General features: G+C 40.0%; 1 protein-coding gene across 14 annotated transcripts in view; it reads right to left on the reverse strand.

The window, feature by feature from the left end:
• Positions 1 to 17,486, reverse strand: part of USP28 (ubiquitin specific peptidase 28) — a 67,993-nt gene that overhangs the window by 10,060 nt on the left and 40,447 nt on the right. For 12 of the 14 annotated variants that reach the window (XM_011286351.4, XM_045038316.1, XM_045038315.1 and 9 more), the window contains 7 exons: positions 16,897 to 17,045; positions 14,989 to 15,116; positions 11,874 to 11,969; positions 8,218 to 8,394; positions 6,403 to 6,623; positions 4,764 to 4,834; positions 3,168 to 3,396 (listed from right to left, as the gene is read on the reverse strand). In XM_011286351.4, coding sequence (XP_011284653.3) covers positions 3,168 to 3,396; positions 4,764 to 4,834; positions 6,403 to 6,623; positions 8,218 to 8,394; positions 11,874 to 11,969; positions 14,989 to 15,116; positions 16,897 to 17,045 — 1,071 coding nt within the window. Of the gene's footprint in view, positions 1 to 3,167; positions 3,397 to 4,731; positions 4,835 to 6,402; positions 6,624 to 8,217; positions 8,395 to 11,873; positions 11,970 to 14,988; positions 15,117 to 16,542; positions 16,620 to 16,896; positions 17,046 to 17,486 lie in introns of those variants that run through there. The other 2 variants (XM_019811301.3, XM_023239117.2) reach the window with 2 other exon arrangements.

A 17,486-nucleotide genomic window follows, 5' to 3' on the forward strand; every position in this document is an offset into this window, starting at 1 on the left:
GATCTCGCGGTCCGGGAGTTCGAGCCCCACGTCAGGCTCTGGGCTGATGGCTCAGAGCCTGGAGCCTGTTTCCGATTCTGTGTCTCCCTCTCTCTCTGCCCCTCCCCCGTTCATGCTTTGTCTCTCTCTGTCCCAAAAATAAATAAACGTTGAAAAAAAAAAAGTTAAAAAAAAAAAAAGAAGGTCCTTTCTAGAAAGAAGGAAAATAAGACACTCGGTCTTTTTTCTTACTCCATGTGAAAAATACATACATACATTCATAATCCAACAGAAGTAAGGACAGTATAAAGCCAACAGTCACAGCACACCAATAAGTGTACCTGGAAGATTAACAGGTAGGCATACACTGAATATCTGTTGAATGGATGGATGAATAAAGAGTAAGAATTTGGAATAGAGGCCAATCACTGGCAAAATAGCAGGAACGGACCAAACATTTCTTGGAAATCCGGAAAATCGTTAGATCCAATGGAAATTTCAAGCTGAACAGTTTTATCAATGTAAACAGTACAACTACTGTTGATAAGAATGTCCATCTATGGGTGCCTAGACACTCAGTCGGTTGAGTGTCTGACTTTGGCTCAGGTCATGATCTCCTAGTTCATGGGTTCGAGCCCCACATCAGGCTCTGTGCTGACAGCTCAGAGCCTGGTACCTGCTTTGGATTCTGTGTCTCCCTCTCTCTCTGTCCCCCTCCCCTACTCACTCACGGTCTGTCTCTCTCTGTCTCTCAAAAATAAATAAATGTTAAAAAAAAATTAAAAAAAAAAAAAGAATATCCATCTCAAGACGGTTAGAAGTGAATTCCAAGACATTTATACTGCCTCAAGTTTCACACAAGTTAAGTGCTATCAGAAAGCCATGGGACACAATGCTTATTAGATGGTATATAATACCTAGGGGATAATTAAAGGCTTTGAGGAAAAAGGACAAGGATATCAAGGGCATATTAAATTTCATTTCTAATCCTGTGACTAAATCAAAATACAAAAGCCTACAGTAGAACAACACATCTACTTCCTGGTTGCCACTAACTAGCCTTTTCGTTAGGAAAATGACAGCTTCCACTTATGTGTTTCTACAGTAGAAGAATGAACCATATGTGTAATAACAAGGCTGCCATATATACCACCAACAATAGTCCAGTCATTTGTACGCCCCCCACAAGCAGCTGTTCCCTCTTTCATGTGCAAAGATGCAATTATGAAGATCAGTTACTGCTAAGTGATCATTCTCTCCATCCCCTGGTCCCCCAGCCACACTGCCAATTGGAAAGACAATGCACTCCCTGGACAAAATGCCTTCTGTGTTTTCTTACTTACTCAACAAAGTACAGCCTGAATATGAAAAGAAAAGGTTTTCCACAATTTTAGATGTGAAATGCTGGTCGCAAGACCTCTTCCAGAAAATGTGAAAGAAAGAAAGAGAGAGTAATGTAAATGGAAGGTGACAGAATTTGGAGTCAGAATTGGATCTGGAATCCTGGGCCTGCCAGCTGCTTACTGGCTGTGTGACTCTGGACGAGCAGAGTACCAAGAACATGCAGGTAATGAGTTCCTACTGTGTCTTTTAGAGTTCTAAGTTATTAGAGAAATAAAGTTTGAAAGACGTAGTAAGAAGTTCTAATATAAATGATAATTATGATTGCTCTTAGAATCAGTTGTATTATGAGGGGTATGAAATTATTCAGGCAAATCTACTCATAGAATCTAGCTATTCTCAAAGGACGCAAAACCATGTGCACAAAGATGGCACTAAAAAAGAAAAAAAATGAGAGACAATGTAAAAGTCTATCAGTGGGAAGCTGGCTTAACGAATTATATACATATTTCATGCAATGGAATTATTATGTAGTTGTTAAAAAGAATGAGTTTGTTCTATTTATAACGATATAGAGATCATTGGGGTGCCTAGGTGTCTCAGTCAGTTAAGTAAGTGTCTGACTCTTGGTCTCAGCTCATGTCATGATCCCATGGCTGGTGATTTTGAGCCCTGCGTCGGACTCTGCACTGATGGCGTGGAGCCTGCTTGGGATTCTCTCTCCCTCCTCTCCTGCTCATGCTCTCTCTCTTTCTCAAAATAAATAAACTTTAAAAAAAAAGAGAGAGAGATCACTAATACACATGAGTGACGGGAAAGATGCAGGATAGAATGGAAAAATATCCCATCTGGGGGGGAAATGGGGTGGGGACAGACACTGATAGATAAAACCTAGCATGTGCCCAGATCACTTCCTGAATACTACATAAGAAACCTAAAGAACAGATATATGTTGGGCTCCAGGATAGAAGCAGGAAAGCAAACATTTCTTTTCATTCTATTTTGCACTGTATTTTTTTTTTTAATTTTTTTTTCAACGTTTATTTATTTTTGGGACAGAGAGAGACAGAGCATGAACGGGGGAGGGGCAGAGAGAGAGGGAGACACAGAATCAGAAACAGGCTCCAGGCTCTGAGCCATCAGCCCAGAGCCCGACGCGGGGCTCGAACTCCCGGACCGCGAGATCGTGACCTGGCTGAAGTCGGACGCTTAACCGACTGCGCCACCCAGGCGCCCCAACACTGTATTTTTTAAATGCATTATTACTTTATAGTAAGTTCTAATTCAGGGGCGCCTGGGTGGCTTAGTTGGTTAAGCAACCGGCTCTTGGTTTCGGCTCAGGTCATGATCTCACGGTTTTTGAGCTTGAACCCTGAATCCAGCTCCGTGCTGGCAGTGTGGAGCCTGCTTGGGATTTTCTCTCTGTTCTCTCTCTGCCCCTCCCCCACCTACGCTTTCTCTCTCTCAAAACTAAATAAATTAGCTTAAAATTAAAAAAAAAAGTAAGTTCTAGTTTAATTATTTAAAAACAATTTTTTGATGTTGATTTAATTATGAGAGAGAGACAGAGCACGAGCGGGGGAGGGGCAGAGAGAGGAGGAGACACAGAATCTGAAGCAGGCTCCAGGCTTCAAGCTATCAGCACAGAGCCCAACGCAGGGCTTGAACTCATGAACCCAGGAACTGTGACATCATGACCTGAACCCAGGTCAGACGCTTAACCGACTGAGCCACCCAGGCGCCCCAAGTTCTAGTTTAAAAACAAAAACAAAAAGACTACAAGGTTGTTCCCTTCTGTGAGCAGTACAGATTCTCCCCATCTCGAGCTTCCGTTAGGCTATTTTTACCTGCATTGAAGTGCGGCAGCTTGTCGTTAATGTACATCAGACAGTAAGCACTAACGTTTCTCAGGCCCCCATAAGAATCTCTTTCAAGTTCTTCCCAGGAAGATTCAGTAACAGAGATGTCATTGTACTTGAGCCAGACTTGTCGGGGTTGATTATAGATATAGGCCCAGTAGTGTCCAGCATTGGCTTGTCCTTCATGAACGAGAACTGCGTGTAAGCGATAAGGCACCTGCAGGGCAGAAGGCATGTTCTTGAGTTAGGTTAAGCAACGTGAACGAGAAAGTGTAGGCTATTACACTTCAAGCTTACTGCCAACTATGAGACATAAGAAAATTGCCTCTTTATATATGTGTTTGATATGGAGTTAATATCAAAACATCTTGCTGATTCCATAGGAAGCAACAAAACACAGCCTTGGAATTTACCAAATTATGTTTCAACTCATGAAGCTTTAAAACCACATGGCTGAACGAGATAGCATCTTTGATGACTCTTTAAATTCCTAAAATCCCAGAGCTGAAGTCAAAGATAATGCAGACCTATTTATCCTCCCAATTCCAAACTCAGTTTACCTAAAAATAGAATCACTTTCACCACTCCTGCTGAGAAAAGGTATACTGCGTCAGGGACATGCGGCAAGTTTAGTACTGGTCTTGCTCTGTGCTTATTTTATTTTGTACCAAATTTCAAGTTAGCACACTTCATCATGAATCAGTCATATGGTCCTCATATTTCTTCTTCCAAGGGATCCGTCCACCTCTCTGGGGTGAAGACCCTTTCAACGACATACTTATTTGTTTCAATGTTTGAAAAGCATTTGTTCTTTTTCAATATGGAGAACACAGAGAGCAATACTTAAGGTGCCAAGTAAATATTGAGGAAAAAGGAAAATCAGCCAGAGAGTCAAGTTAAACCTGTATTCAATCAGTATTTTGGCATGTTTTTATGGCAATGAAATTTGTGAAATAATACGGAAGAGCAAATGAAGAAAACCCAAGATTTACATGGCGCGTTCCTACTGTGCCTCCATGAGACCTGGAATCAGACAGAGCTCTCCTCCTCCAACCCTGCACACACGAGCCTCTGGCTGGAGCATCTTTTCCTCTCTGTGCCCACAAGGTTATTCTAAACAAAAGTTCATGTGGACAATAAGAATTTCTGCCCTGGCCACATCCCGTTCTGGAGTTATGAGGGAAATAAAGCTTGAAAGCACACTGCTAAACAAAGCATCACCAAGGACAGGATACTGTGGAAAGGGTGGGTGGCCAGTCCCTGCCTGGGGTTTTCCTCACCACATGACTTAAACTACCACTTTATGAGAAATTTTTAACACTTGACAATAAACCTTTCTACTATATGAAAAAATACCATGGGCAAAATCAAAACAAGTATGTGTTAAATGTAATTGTTAGAAGATATATTCCCTGTTTGGGCCTAAAAATAAACAGCAAAATATCTATTTCTGTCCTAAGTCTATTCTTAGGTCTCAGGGAGGCTCCCGTTCAGTCTCAAAGAAAACTATCCAATTTTCTTTTTGATCTACCATTAGCACTTGAGGACATGCCTTGACTACTTTCCCATCAATTTTCATTCTACCTGACGAAGGAGTGGGTCGCAATACATCTGCTCAATAGTCTGGGTAGTGCTTGCAATACAATTCTTTAAATCTGTTAAAAAAAACACACACACACACAAAACTTAGTTAAAATGATTTTGTTCCATACAGCCAACAAAAAAGCACTGCGTCTCTATCCCTGGCGCTCTGGTGATTTCAAATTCTATGAGCCACAAAAGACTGGATGCTTTCAAAGCAGCTAATGCTTTAGGTTATGAAGGCTTTTAGTTCATCACATTTGCATTAAGGTTTTAAAAAGTTCTCTCTTATAATTGGCACCAACATTTCCCCCAAAAGAAGCAGTCTCTGTTTAGAAAAAGACCTTAATGGGTCACTTTGGGTGTAAAAATATATGTTCCTCATACACGACTGGAGAGGAGAAGAAAGAGGTGAGATTTCTGTGATAAGAACTTAGGAGGGATCTGGATTTGATGATTTGATTTGATTTGACCAATGTGATTTGACTGATCTGATTTTTTTTTTAATGTTTATTTATTTTTGAGAGAGAGAGAGAGAGCAAGAGAGAGAGAACACAAGCGAGGGAGGTGCAGAGAGAGAGGGAGGGGGACAGAGGATCTGAGGCAGGCTCCATGCTGACAGCAGAGAGCCTGATGCAGGGCTTGAACTACGAACAGTGACATTATGACATGAGCTGAACTCAGATGCTCAACCGACTGAGCCACCCAGATGTCCCTAATGATGATGATAATATTCATTCATTCATTCATTCTGCCCTCTAGATAAAAGGAGAAAGGAAGGGGAGGAGGGAAAGTGAGCAACGAGATGACAATGCCAAAGGATCTTTAAAAACAGAATGCTGAATGGGGCGCCCGGTGGCCCAGTCAGTTAAGTGTCCGACTCTTGATTTCGGTGAGTTCGTCTCCCGCATCAGGCTCTATGATGATAGTGCAGAGCCTCCTTGGGATTCTTTGTCTCCCTCTCCCTGCCCCTCCCCTGCTCATGCTCTTTCTCTCTCTCTCTCAAAAAATAAACATTAAAAAAATAAAACAAAAAACATAATGCTGAATAATTCCATTTTACATTGTGTCCACTGCTCATTCTCTGCCTAATTAGCCTTCAGTAAAACGTACTTCATACAAGACTTTTTTTTTAATGTTTATTTATTTTGAGAGAGAGAAAGACAGAGAGTGAGCAGGGACACAGAGAAAAATCGTAAGGAAGCTCATGCACTGTCATTGCAGAGCCAGACACGGGGCTCAAACCCACGAACCGTGAAATATGACTTGAGCTGGTCAGACTCTTAACTAAATGAGCCAGCTAGGTAGCCCTAGACAAGTCTTTAAAAGAAATCTAAGAGAGCTAAATTCTAAGTTTGGGTCAACAAAAGCCAGAGTTCACATGAACTACAGGAACAGAAATCAGCAGATGTGGAAAAATCCCAGCCAAAGGTGATCACGTGCATCTAAGCGTCCCAAGAGTTCCTAGAAATTTTGAGGAGTTTCTAGGAGGAGTCTTTCCACAGCTGTATAATGGGAGGAACCAAAAGTGCAAAAGAAGTCCCAATCCCCACGTCAGAATCATGCCTCTCTCCATCATTTATGCCTAACTTCCGGCAGAAAGGGAAAGAGTAACAGTCTGACAAGTTTTAAAAGAGCCAACCTTGAATATCTTGTTCAATCTCACTCCTCCACCTCTGAAGACAGGTCTTAACAAAGTTTATCTCATCCTCTGTGACAGTTCGAGGAGCCGGCTGTGCGGGCATTTCCATGGAAGACCGGGACGATGTAAATGGCTTATTCATTGCCTTAGACTTGGGTAGAGAATCTTCAGGAGAAGAAAAGGTACCTTCGACATCCTGAGAAGGGCTTTCTTTACTTGTACTGAAAGAGGATAAAAATCACATTCACATGATAATTTCCAAAATATGGCTTGGCCTCGGTTAATGTGCTTCATAAAGCTACCTGCTATATGGAAAAGTACAGCTATAATTTGGTGAATATTTGCTCAGTAAAGGCACTGAGCCAAACCGAGTCTTTATATGCATCGTCTCATTTAACACAACTTGCTGATGAGACAGATACTATTATTATCACCAATTACAACAACTATAACTATCTAAGGTTTAGAAAATTAAGCAATTTACCCAAGCTCCCCCATCTAGTAAATTATGGGATTTAAATCCAGATCTATCTGAGTCTATGGTTCATGCTAACTACTTCTTGTAAGAAGGGACAAGGGTAACTATCAGATGATTTCACTCACATGTGGAATTTAAGAAAAAACAGATGAACATAGTAGAAAGGAAGGAAAAATAAGATAAAAAGAGAGAGGGAGGCAAACCGTAAGAGACTATATTTAATACAGAGAACTGAGGGTTGCTGGTAGGGTGTTGGGTGGGAAGGTGGGCTAACTGGGTGATGGGCATTAAGGAGGGCACTTGCTTGGATGGGCACTGGGTGTTATATGGAAGTGATGAATCACTAAATTCTACTTCTGAAATCATTATTACACTACATGTTAACTACCTTGGATTTAAATAAAATTAAAATTTTTTTTTAAAAACTGGAAACAGAAAAAAAAAATATATATATATATATAAAGAAGGGACAAGGAAGAAGGGTTCAAAGAAGACTGGACTGAGAGAATCAAGGAATCAACTACAGAGTTTCCACGATGCAGATGACTGAGTAAAATATATGGAAACAATAATTATGAAGTATGGACTTTTTTTATTCAATGGCTTCTAGAGATTCTATTAGCCAGGACACATACATCAATCCTGATCTGAGCTGGAAGAGAATCAGAGGGCTCGTGTCACTGGGCCTCCCTGTTCCTGCACTAGGTAAGCCCCTCTGGGCTGTCCTCTTCACTTTCTAGCCGTTTTTTGTTTGTTTGTTTTTCACATGTTTTAATTGTCTACTCAAGAATAAAGCTTTCCCTGAGGTTAACTTGGTTGAGTATCCTTAGCAGATGTGAGAATGAGATGTTCTGGAAGATCAGGGCTGGAGTGGCAGTGAGCTTACAGCTAGTTAAAAACAAGGTAGACCTGGTGGGGCAGGAACACCACTGCAGATGGACCAGAACCCTCTGAAACAACCCCACCATCCTGTGGGCAAGACAAGTGAGTGCAGCGCCCTGCTGGCAATCAGGAATACTCCCACCTAAGCAGGAGCAAACTCATCCCTTTAACGACAAAGAACTCACAGCCCTTGAGCTCTAATGGAGTGAGTGCTCACCAGGTGGGAAGATGGTGCACAGTTCAAATTAAACAAGCAAACAAACAAACAAAAAACCATTTACTATTTCTTTTTCAGTATTTTTTAAAAGATTTTATTTTTAAGTAATCTCCACACCAACGTGGGGCTCGAACTCACAACCTTGAGATCAAGAGTCGCATGCACCACTGACTGAGCCAACCAGGTGTCCCCCCACCCTCCCGCCATGTGTACTATGTTAAACATTTGTTTTCATTACCTCTCCTTGGATGCCAGGTCAGAAACTGGGCAGTGCACTGAAGAAAGCGGTAACGTCACGTGGTCACTTTGAGACGTGGAGCTTTCTGAGGCAGGTTTTGTACTGGCAAATTCGATAACGTATTTCAGCATGTCCGGGAGTGGAAACCGAGCTGGGCCTGAGCCATACTTCACGTACCTAAGATGCAAAGACAATGGTGCTCTGACTGGCCAGGTTTGTCTAGTGCTTTGTGGCTTGCTGACAAAAGGTCTGTCACTGTGCAGAGTCCGTGGAAAGAAAGGCTCATTCCTAAATGCTATATGGTATTCAATGGGTCACTCAAACAATCCAGAAGGCAAAAATTCTCTAACTACAAAAGTAGAAACTGGTAACAATCTATGTGATTACACCTGGCAGGAAACATTTCAAATGAGCTCCCAATTCAGGTCTTATCTGTTGTGCGTTCTCTTTATTCCAAACCACATGTAGGATCAGGTCATAAAAGTAAATTCTATGTCTTTAAGAAAAATAGATTTATTACCAGGACTCAGATCCACAGATCCACAAATAACACTGGTGAACTGGTACCCAAGGGTTATTCTTTGCTGCCCGTTAGACCCCCTACTGAGAAATTAAGGAAAATAATAGAGAGCCAGCTGGAAACGAAAAGAAGGTGTTGATAAAGGTCAGAGTTTAAGAAAACCGACAAATCTTTCCTCTGCAGGGTCCCCAGCACCCTATTATTCATGCACTCATTCAACAGCATAGGCCAGCCATAAATTGTTGAAAGCTTCTCTGTGATCAGTAATTAATAAATATCTTCATTATATAACCAAAATAATTAACAAATTATTGTAATAATACCTAATATTCTGCCGTTACCAGCACATATTAGACCCAATAAAAAGATACACTGTTAAAGTCATAAACTCTATAATTCACTATAGTGGACAGAATTTAAATGGGACTGGTTGACTGGTTGGTAAAGGCAAACCCTATAATTATGGGCTTCCATTTACAAAGGGATAGAGAGGCACTTCGTATTTTTCTTCTCCAAATAAAGTGAAAGAAAGAAGCAGGTACAGAACTAGGAAGAAAGAAAATTGTGTCCATATCAAAAAGGGCATTTTGAGGGGCGCCTGGGTAGCTCAGTCAGTTCAGCGACCGACTTTGGCTCAGGTCATGATCTCACAGCTCGTGAGTTCGAGCCCTGTGTCGGGCTCTGTGCTGACAGCTCACAGCCTGGAGCCTGCTTCAGATTCTGTGTCTCCCTCTCTCTCTGCCCCTAACCCACTCACATTCTGTCTCTGTCTCTGTCAAAAATAAATAAACTTTTTTTTTTTTTAAAGGGCATTTTGAAATGAAATTGCTAGTGGGAAACAAAGTGTAATGCAATTCAAAGCCAAACATATGTTAAAGGGTAGGTAGCAAAGACACTTCATCCTCACTAATTTAAAGAAGGAGAATTAGCATCTGGCTGCCACAGAGACTTGAGGCTTTCACTGAAAAGGATGTCAAATACTTAAACTCAGAGGAACCTTAGAGAACTGCACTATTCTTTAAATTTATTTTCTTGCATTTATTTCGACTTATCTAAACTCGACTTACCTTTCAAGATCTACTTTCTCTATGAAGTCTTCCTTCCAGCCCCCATCTACCCCCTTCTGAACTTCTACAGGCCAGGACCTAAACTTCTTATCTGTACCACAGACATGGTTAACGTGTGTTCAGAAACACACGGTATTTGTCGAAAGAATTAATTTATGCGTGACTGGCCTGGACCAAAGGAAACATTTTCTTACTGGAAATGCAGCCAAGATATGATATGGCATGGGACTTTAAGTCATCATTTTACACATCATTTAAGTCATCATAAACCTCTTCCCAGGTATGCTGTACTTTAGTAGGGTACTTATACAAAACTTCAGTGAGAACTTTTCTCTAAGAAACTTATCTTCAATTTTCTGACGTCATCATTTTCCCGTTTGACTGAATTCCTTTAGACCAACTACTTCATGTAATGCAGCGTCTCTATTAAGCTAATAAAAGTGGAGCGAAAGTAGTTTCAGAAAAGATGTCTAGGCTTTATGCTGAGGTATCTTAAAGAAAGAGTGGACCTTTTTTTGTTTTAATGATGGAAGTACTGCACGCAGCTGGCAAGAAAACTCAAAGACAAAAGAGTGTAAAACAAATTATGAAATTTACCCAGCCCATCTCGGTTCTACTGCCTACTAGCATCCATTAAAAGTGTCTTGTATTGGGGCGCCTGGGTGGCTCCGTCGGTTGAGGTCGTGATCTCGCGGTCCGTGAGTTCGAGCCCAGTGTCGGGCTCTGTGCTGACAGCTCAGAGCCTGGAGCCTGTTTCAGATTCTGTGTCTCCCTCTCTCTGCCCCTCCCCCGCTCATGCTCTGTCTCTCTCTGTCTCAAAAATAAATAAACATTAAAAAAAAAAATGTCTTGTATTTTTTCCCAGGAGCATGTCACACTTAGGTAAGCATTTAAAAAAAAAAAAATTTACCCAAATAAAGTTATCAGATATTAAAAGTCAGTTATTTATTTTTTTTAAGATTTTTTTTTTAAAGTAATCTCTACACCCAGTGTGGGGCTCAAACCTATAACTGCAAGATCAAGAGTCACATGCTCCACCGACTGAGCCAGCCATGTGCCCTTTAACAGCCTTTTTATTTTAACTAGTATCATACTACATAAAATGCTCCTATACTCTGTTTTAAAATCTAAATAAGTCAGAATGCCCTCTTGGTTACTGGCAAATTGAGTTCTTCTGAGTTATAATACATCAGGTATATTTGATCTTATAAAAACAAATTTTTCCAGCCTTACAAAGCATCAGTGAAACCTTAGAAGTAACATATAGTCACATGTAGAGTCCTTTAAATCACTTCCAGGACAGTATCTGAGGAATTAATCCTCAGTTTAAGTCTATATTAAGACAAGTAGAAAACTAATCACTCTCACCGTGGACAAGCTCTTCCCAAGTGAGAGAGAGGAAGCTAAAGATGGGGACCTGTAGATGCAGGGTCTTGGGCTGGTATGGACAGCTGGTATGGAAAGTGCTGGAAATGACATTCCATGGGATTTACTTCTTAAATGCTGAATCATTGGGATCTGTCTTTACTAGAAAGGAATTACACTGACTCCTCCTTAAGAAATCATGGGGTGATGCCAAAGAAATAGTCAGTGCAAAACAAATAAACAAAAAGGGAAAGATTCCTCCATAAGAGAAAGGACTTTGTATGTGTCAGAACTATTAGCGCTTTGAACCATTTAGCAATGCTCCAAGTAGAACAGCATTTTTTTTTTGTTTTTATCTTTCCCAGATACTTCCACCTTCTCAAGACAGAGGGACTGGAGTACTGTGACAGTTACCTCTCTCATGTTTGTGAAAAAGATGACAAGGGAAGTAGAAGGAGTAAAGGGCTTTAGTGCACTGCTAATAACTGACTGCCTGACTGAGTCCTGTAAGACCTTGGGACTACTATTTGCCCATAGATACTACCAGTTCATCTTAAACACTGCTTCACACTTAGAATTTTTCTTAGCTATTTTATAAAACATGCAAGTTAATACTTAAATTCTGAATTAATTTTTAAATATAAGCAAATTATCTGATTTTAATCTTCTTTTATATTTCTAAGCACGAAGGTATCACGACTCACCTTTCCAGTTTTTGCTGCAGAACTTTTATTTCCTCCTTCAACTTTCGAATACACTCTCTCTTACTTCGAATAAGCTCTTTGCTCTTGTACATGTACCTAAGCAAATGATAACACCACAAACACCATTTATATTTAAAAGCATTGATAGCACACCGTGTCAGCAAACTAGGGATACAAAGGTACTTCTTCAAACAGACAAAGGACATCTATGAAAACACATAACTAACATGATACTTAATAGAATAGAAACAATTCAAGGATATCCACTCCTGTCTCTTCCACTAAATGTTTTTATTGGCGGCATGGCCAATGCAATAAGGAAGGAAGGGAAGGAAAGAAGGTAAGAAAGGAAAGAGAGAAAGAGAGAAAGAGGGGGAGGGAGGGGAGAAAGGGAGAAAAGGAGGAAGAAAAGAAAAGAAAAGAAAAGAAAAGAAAAGAAAAGAAAAGAAAAGAAAAGAAAAGAAAAAGAAAAGAAGAAAAGAAAAACGAAAAGAAAAGAAACAAAAAGAAAAGAGAAAAGAAATCAAGAAAAGGCATACAAAGGAAAGCAAAGGAAAAAGTAAAACTGCCTTTTGTTGCAGATGACAAATTGTCTACATAAAAAATATCAAAGAATTGAGGCGCCTGGGTGGCGCAGTCGGTTAAGCGTCCGACTTTAGCCAGGTCACGATCTCGCGGTCCGTGAGTTCGAGCCCCACGTCAGGCTCTGGGCTGATGGCTCGGAGCCTGGAGCCTGTTTCCGATTCTGTGTCTCCCTCTCTCTCTCTGCCCCTCCCCTGTTCATGCTCTGTCTCTCTCTGTCCCAAAAATAAATAAAAACGTTGAAAAAAAATATCAAAGAATTTATAAAAATGCATCAGAACTAGTGAGTGAGTTTAGTAAAGTCAAAAGACATAAAGTCAATTCAAAAACAGAGAGGGAAAAAAATCCACTGCATCTCTGTATGCTTACAAAGAAAAAATGGAAAGTAGAACTTTTTTAGAAACCACTATAACATCAGAAGCATTAACTGTTTAGGTATAAACTTAATCAGATATATGTAAGACCTGAACACTAAAATTACAAAACTCTGTCGACAGAAATTAATGATTCAAATAAAAGGAGCTATACCATGTTCATGGACTGAAGGATTCAAAATAGTTAAGATGTCAATTTCCCCAAATTGATCTACAGATTCACCATAATGCCAATCAAAATCCCAATAGTTATTGGTAATAACTGACAGGCTCATTCTAATATTTATCTAGAAATAGGTAAAACCAACCAAAATAAGACCAAAATAGTCAAAACAATTTTGGAAAAAAAAATAAATAAAGTTGGCGGATTTACATTATCTGATGACAAATTTACAAAAAGCCACAGTAATCAAGACAATGTGGCACTAGCTTAAGGTTAGACAATAGACAAAATAGAGACTCCAGAAATAGACCCACAAATATATGCTTAATTAACTTTTGACAGAAGTACCAAGGTAATTCAATGGGGGAAAGGAGAGTCTTTTCAACAAATGATGCTGGAATAACTGGACATCCACATGCCTCCCTTCCCTCTCCTGCAAAAAACAGAACAAAAACCCCCACACAAAACAACAACAAAAGAACCCTTATCTCATACTATATATAAAAATAAACTCTAAATGGGTAATAGACATGCATGAATATAAGAGCTAAAATTATACAATTTCTAGGAAAAAAAATGGAAGAAAATCTTTGTGATCTTGGGTTAACAAAGATCTTTTAGTTAAAACACAAAAACACAAACTGTAAAAGAGAAACTGATATATCAGACTTCATCAAAACTAAAAACTCCTGGTCTTCTAAAGACATTGGTAAGAAAATGAAAGAGACAGCACAGACAAGAAATATGTGGATCTGTATCCAGAATATATAAAGAACTCACTCCTACCACTCAGTATGAACACAACGAAGATAATTCAAAAGTGAACAAAGGTTTGAAAAGACACTTCACCAAAGAAAATATACAAGTGACCATTAATTAAGCACATGAAAAGAAAGTCAACATGGTTAGCTATCAGGGAAACATATATCAAAAGAAAAATAAGATATTCCTACAAACCCACTAGAATAGCTAATATTTAAAAGATGGACAATTCTAATTATGGGTGAGGATTTGGAGAAAATGGAACTCTCATATACTGCCGGTAGGAATGCAAAATTATACAGACACTTGAGCAAACAGTTTGGGCATTTCTTATACATTTCAACATACACTTTTCATACAACCCAGCAATCTCACTCCTAGGTGTTTTACCCAGAAGCACTAAAAACCACACCAAGACTTTTAGGCAAATATTCATAGTAGCTTTATTCATAATGGCTTAAAACTGGATATATCTGAAACGTCTGTCAACTGTTAAATGGAAAAAATATTGGATTACTGCTACACTAGAGTACTACTCAATATGGATGAGTCCCCAAAACATAATCCTGAGTGTAAAAAGATAGCCACAACAGGGAACATACTGAATACTGATGTCACAATGGGACATTCTAGAAATGGCAACACTATAGGGCAAGAAAACAAGTTAAGTGGTTGCTAAGGCCTGGGGATGGGGAAAACGGATTAACTGCAAAGGGGTATGAGGAAACCTTTTGGGGGATGGAAATATGACAGACTGTGCTGGTGGTTACTTGACAATATTATTTTACTAAAACTCACTGGCTGCACACCTAAGAATGTACGATTGTTTTGCATGTAAACCATACACTGATAAACCAGACCTTAAAAAGATTAAAATCCTATAATGTAAGTCTGTCTAGGATTTTTCTTTTCCAGGAATACAAATGGTATTCAGATTAGAAAGAAATACACTGTGGCTACTTCACACACTGTTCTTCACCCAAGAATTAGCAGGCTTTCACCTGAAGCCTAGCTACTCAAACTGTGGTCCCCAGATCAAAATCATCATTAGCATCACCCCGAGAGCTTCTCAGAAATGCAAACTCTTGGGCCCTACCCTAGATCCAATGAATTCCATTAATTCGTATTTTCATATTATCAAAACCTCCAGGGGACTCCTATGCACAATACACTTAGTAAACTCTCCCCTCTCCTTCTGCAATACATCAAGAAGACAACCCATCACAGAACTCACCTGTCCATATAAATGATCTGAGGAAATTCCAGCTTATTGTGAATTTTCTCTGGCTGACCGAGCGACTGATTGAACTCAAATCTTGAGAGCTCAAAGGTCAACACTGGAGGCAGCTTTGTAAACCAACGCTATGTCAGAAGCAAAAATAAAGAAGTTAATTTGAGGAAATAGCAAAAGCCAGATTTAAACTTTCTTCTTCTGGTATAGAATTTATATTCAAATCAAATTCACCCTGGAGTTTTTTGTTTTTTGTTTTTTTTTTTTAATCCCCAATACTAAAATGACCACTTAGAATCATGCCCTCTTAGAGAATATGGCTAAACATTCCTCAAGTTTCCATATTTACAAGCCAGTCAACATTTTACTCAACTATCGTCCTCAGAAATAACCACCCTTAAATGCATGAACTGCACCAAGAATCTACACAACTGATTCACTAAGTCATCAGTATTCAAAAGAGGATCAAAACCTGAAGAAAATGGCTAGCCTAACCAAAGAATTAGAAATTATGACCTAAGCAGCATATAACTAAGGAGACAATTATCTCCATGAAATCAGCTCAAAACACTAATATGTGTGTTCACAAGCTATTCAACATAATTTGAATCCCCTTTATTTCTAAAAAAGAAACTTGAAATGGCCTCATGATTATGAGGGCTCAAGTTTCTGGAAAAAACCCTCTGAATTCTAAGAATTCACAGATGTCTTATAAGGGACCCGGTCAAACTACCTAGATGTTACCTTGAGTTTCAAGGAAAGAAAGCACAGACTTATAAAAAATATCTCAACTGTTCCTGATCCCAGATGAGGAAACGCTAACCCAGGAAAGGCATTCCTGCTCAATTCACCTGTCTGCCAGAGGTCTGCAAGAACAGCTTTACAATGCTCCCTTTACCAAAGGTGCACATGGCTAAGCTCCCTCCACGCACCCTTGTTGGCATGAGGTGAATCCAGACAGCCTGACTACCTGAGGGTCAATCTAAGTAAGGATAAGAGTTTTCTATTTTCTTTTATACCGAGTTCCCATTCTGGAATAAAGGTCTCCAGAGATCTAAGGAGCTGGTAAACACCTTCCCTTCTGTAAGAGCACGCATCAGCCGAGCATGCGTGGGACAAATGCTGTGCCTCCCGACCCTGAGTTAGGACTTTCCTTGGAAAGCCGGGAGCCGGCAGCTCTGGCCTAGGTCCCACACTGCCCTATGGCTGCCTAGCGCACTTTGAAAAGGCTCATGTCAGGCTCCCGATGTGGATTCAAAAATAGTCAGCAACTGAGTTGGACTCACATAAGCCCACAGCTTCGTTTCAACACACGTGATGAAAGGAGAATGATCCAAGCTGTGTGGTACTGACAGTGATGCTCCAAATTCACTAATTCCTAACCCAACTGGGAATCCTGAGGTATGGCTTACCAGTGCTCTCCCTCTAACTCCCCCCCTTCTTTCCAACCCACAAAAATAAACGAATATTAAACTTGAAAAATGTTAAAAGCAAAGGCAGAATTTACTATGAAGAACAGTAAATATTATAAGAGGGAAAATATTCTAAATGGCATACCATAGGAGTTAATCACTGTACTTTTACCCTCCGAAAATATGGAGGCAGTGGGTTCTCCCTACTCAGGTACAGGTAGGCTTCAACAGAAAAAGAGAAACTTGATCATACTTAAAACATCAGAAGCAGCATACAACCTTTATATGATTAACTCAAATTCACACTTTTGGTAAAGAATTCATTTATCAAACACTAAGACTCACTAATGCATAGCAACTCGTAAGAAACTTCAGACTAGTTCACCATGTGTTAAATGTAAAGTTAGCTACTATCTGATGGGAAGACAGTTTGACAAAAAGCTCAGTCCTACTTAACTGGCTCTGTCACTGGCACAGCAAATAAAAATGTCCAACTTACCTCTTGTCCATACTTCACCGAATGATCGGAAGGAAGCAGGTCAATGTCCCCCTCCACCATGGCCCCTTCCAAACATTCGTCTAAGTTGCGATAACCATTTACCTGAAGGGGATACTGGCCGAAGGTCTCATTGTTACAAAAGGGCTTTCCTAGGCAAAGAAACAGATTGCTCTTTTAAAGACATCACTGGTATTATCTGAAGCCTGTTTTTTCTGGCACCACAGAGACAGGTTATCTTCTTATTTCAGCAACTTGCTGAGAACCGGTTAGAAGTGCACGTGAGCCTGTGGGCCACCGCCAACGACCAGCAGATCCCGGTACTGGCCACAAACGACTGCCATGACCTTTCTTTCACAAAAAGAAAGACCACCAGACATTACGCGCCTCCTGATCAAGGACTATCCCATCCCTTGTGAATTCGTCTTGCCAAAAAAAGCCTTACCTGAATCTGGTCAAACTCTAGATCCAACTACCCATTTGTAAAAAGAGGGGTAGAGAGGAGTGTGTTAAACTGTATCGTGGGTACGCAAGGGGAGAAATTTCAGACTGTGGGGAATCCCAAAAACAACCTGGTTTCTTAAATTTTTTAA

Source organism: Felis catus, chromosome D1 (assembly GCF_018350175.1).
Source record: "Felis catus isolate Fca126 chromosome D1, F.catus_Fca126_mat1.0, whole genome shotgun sequence".
NCBI classification, from domain to species: Eukaryota; Metazoa; Chordata; class Mammalia; order Carnivora; family Felidae; genus Felis; species Felis catus.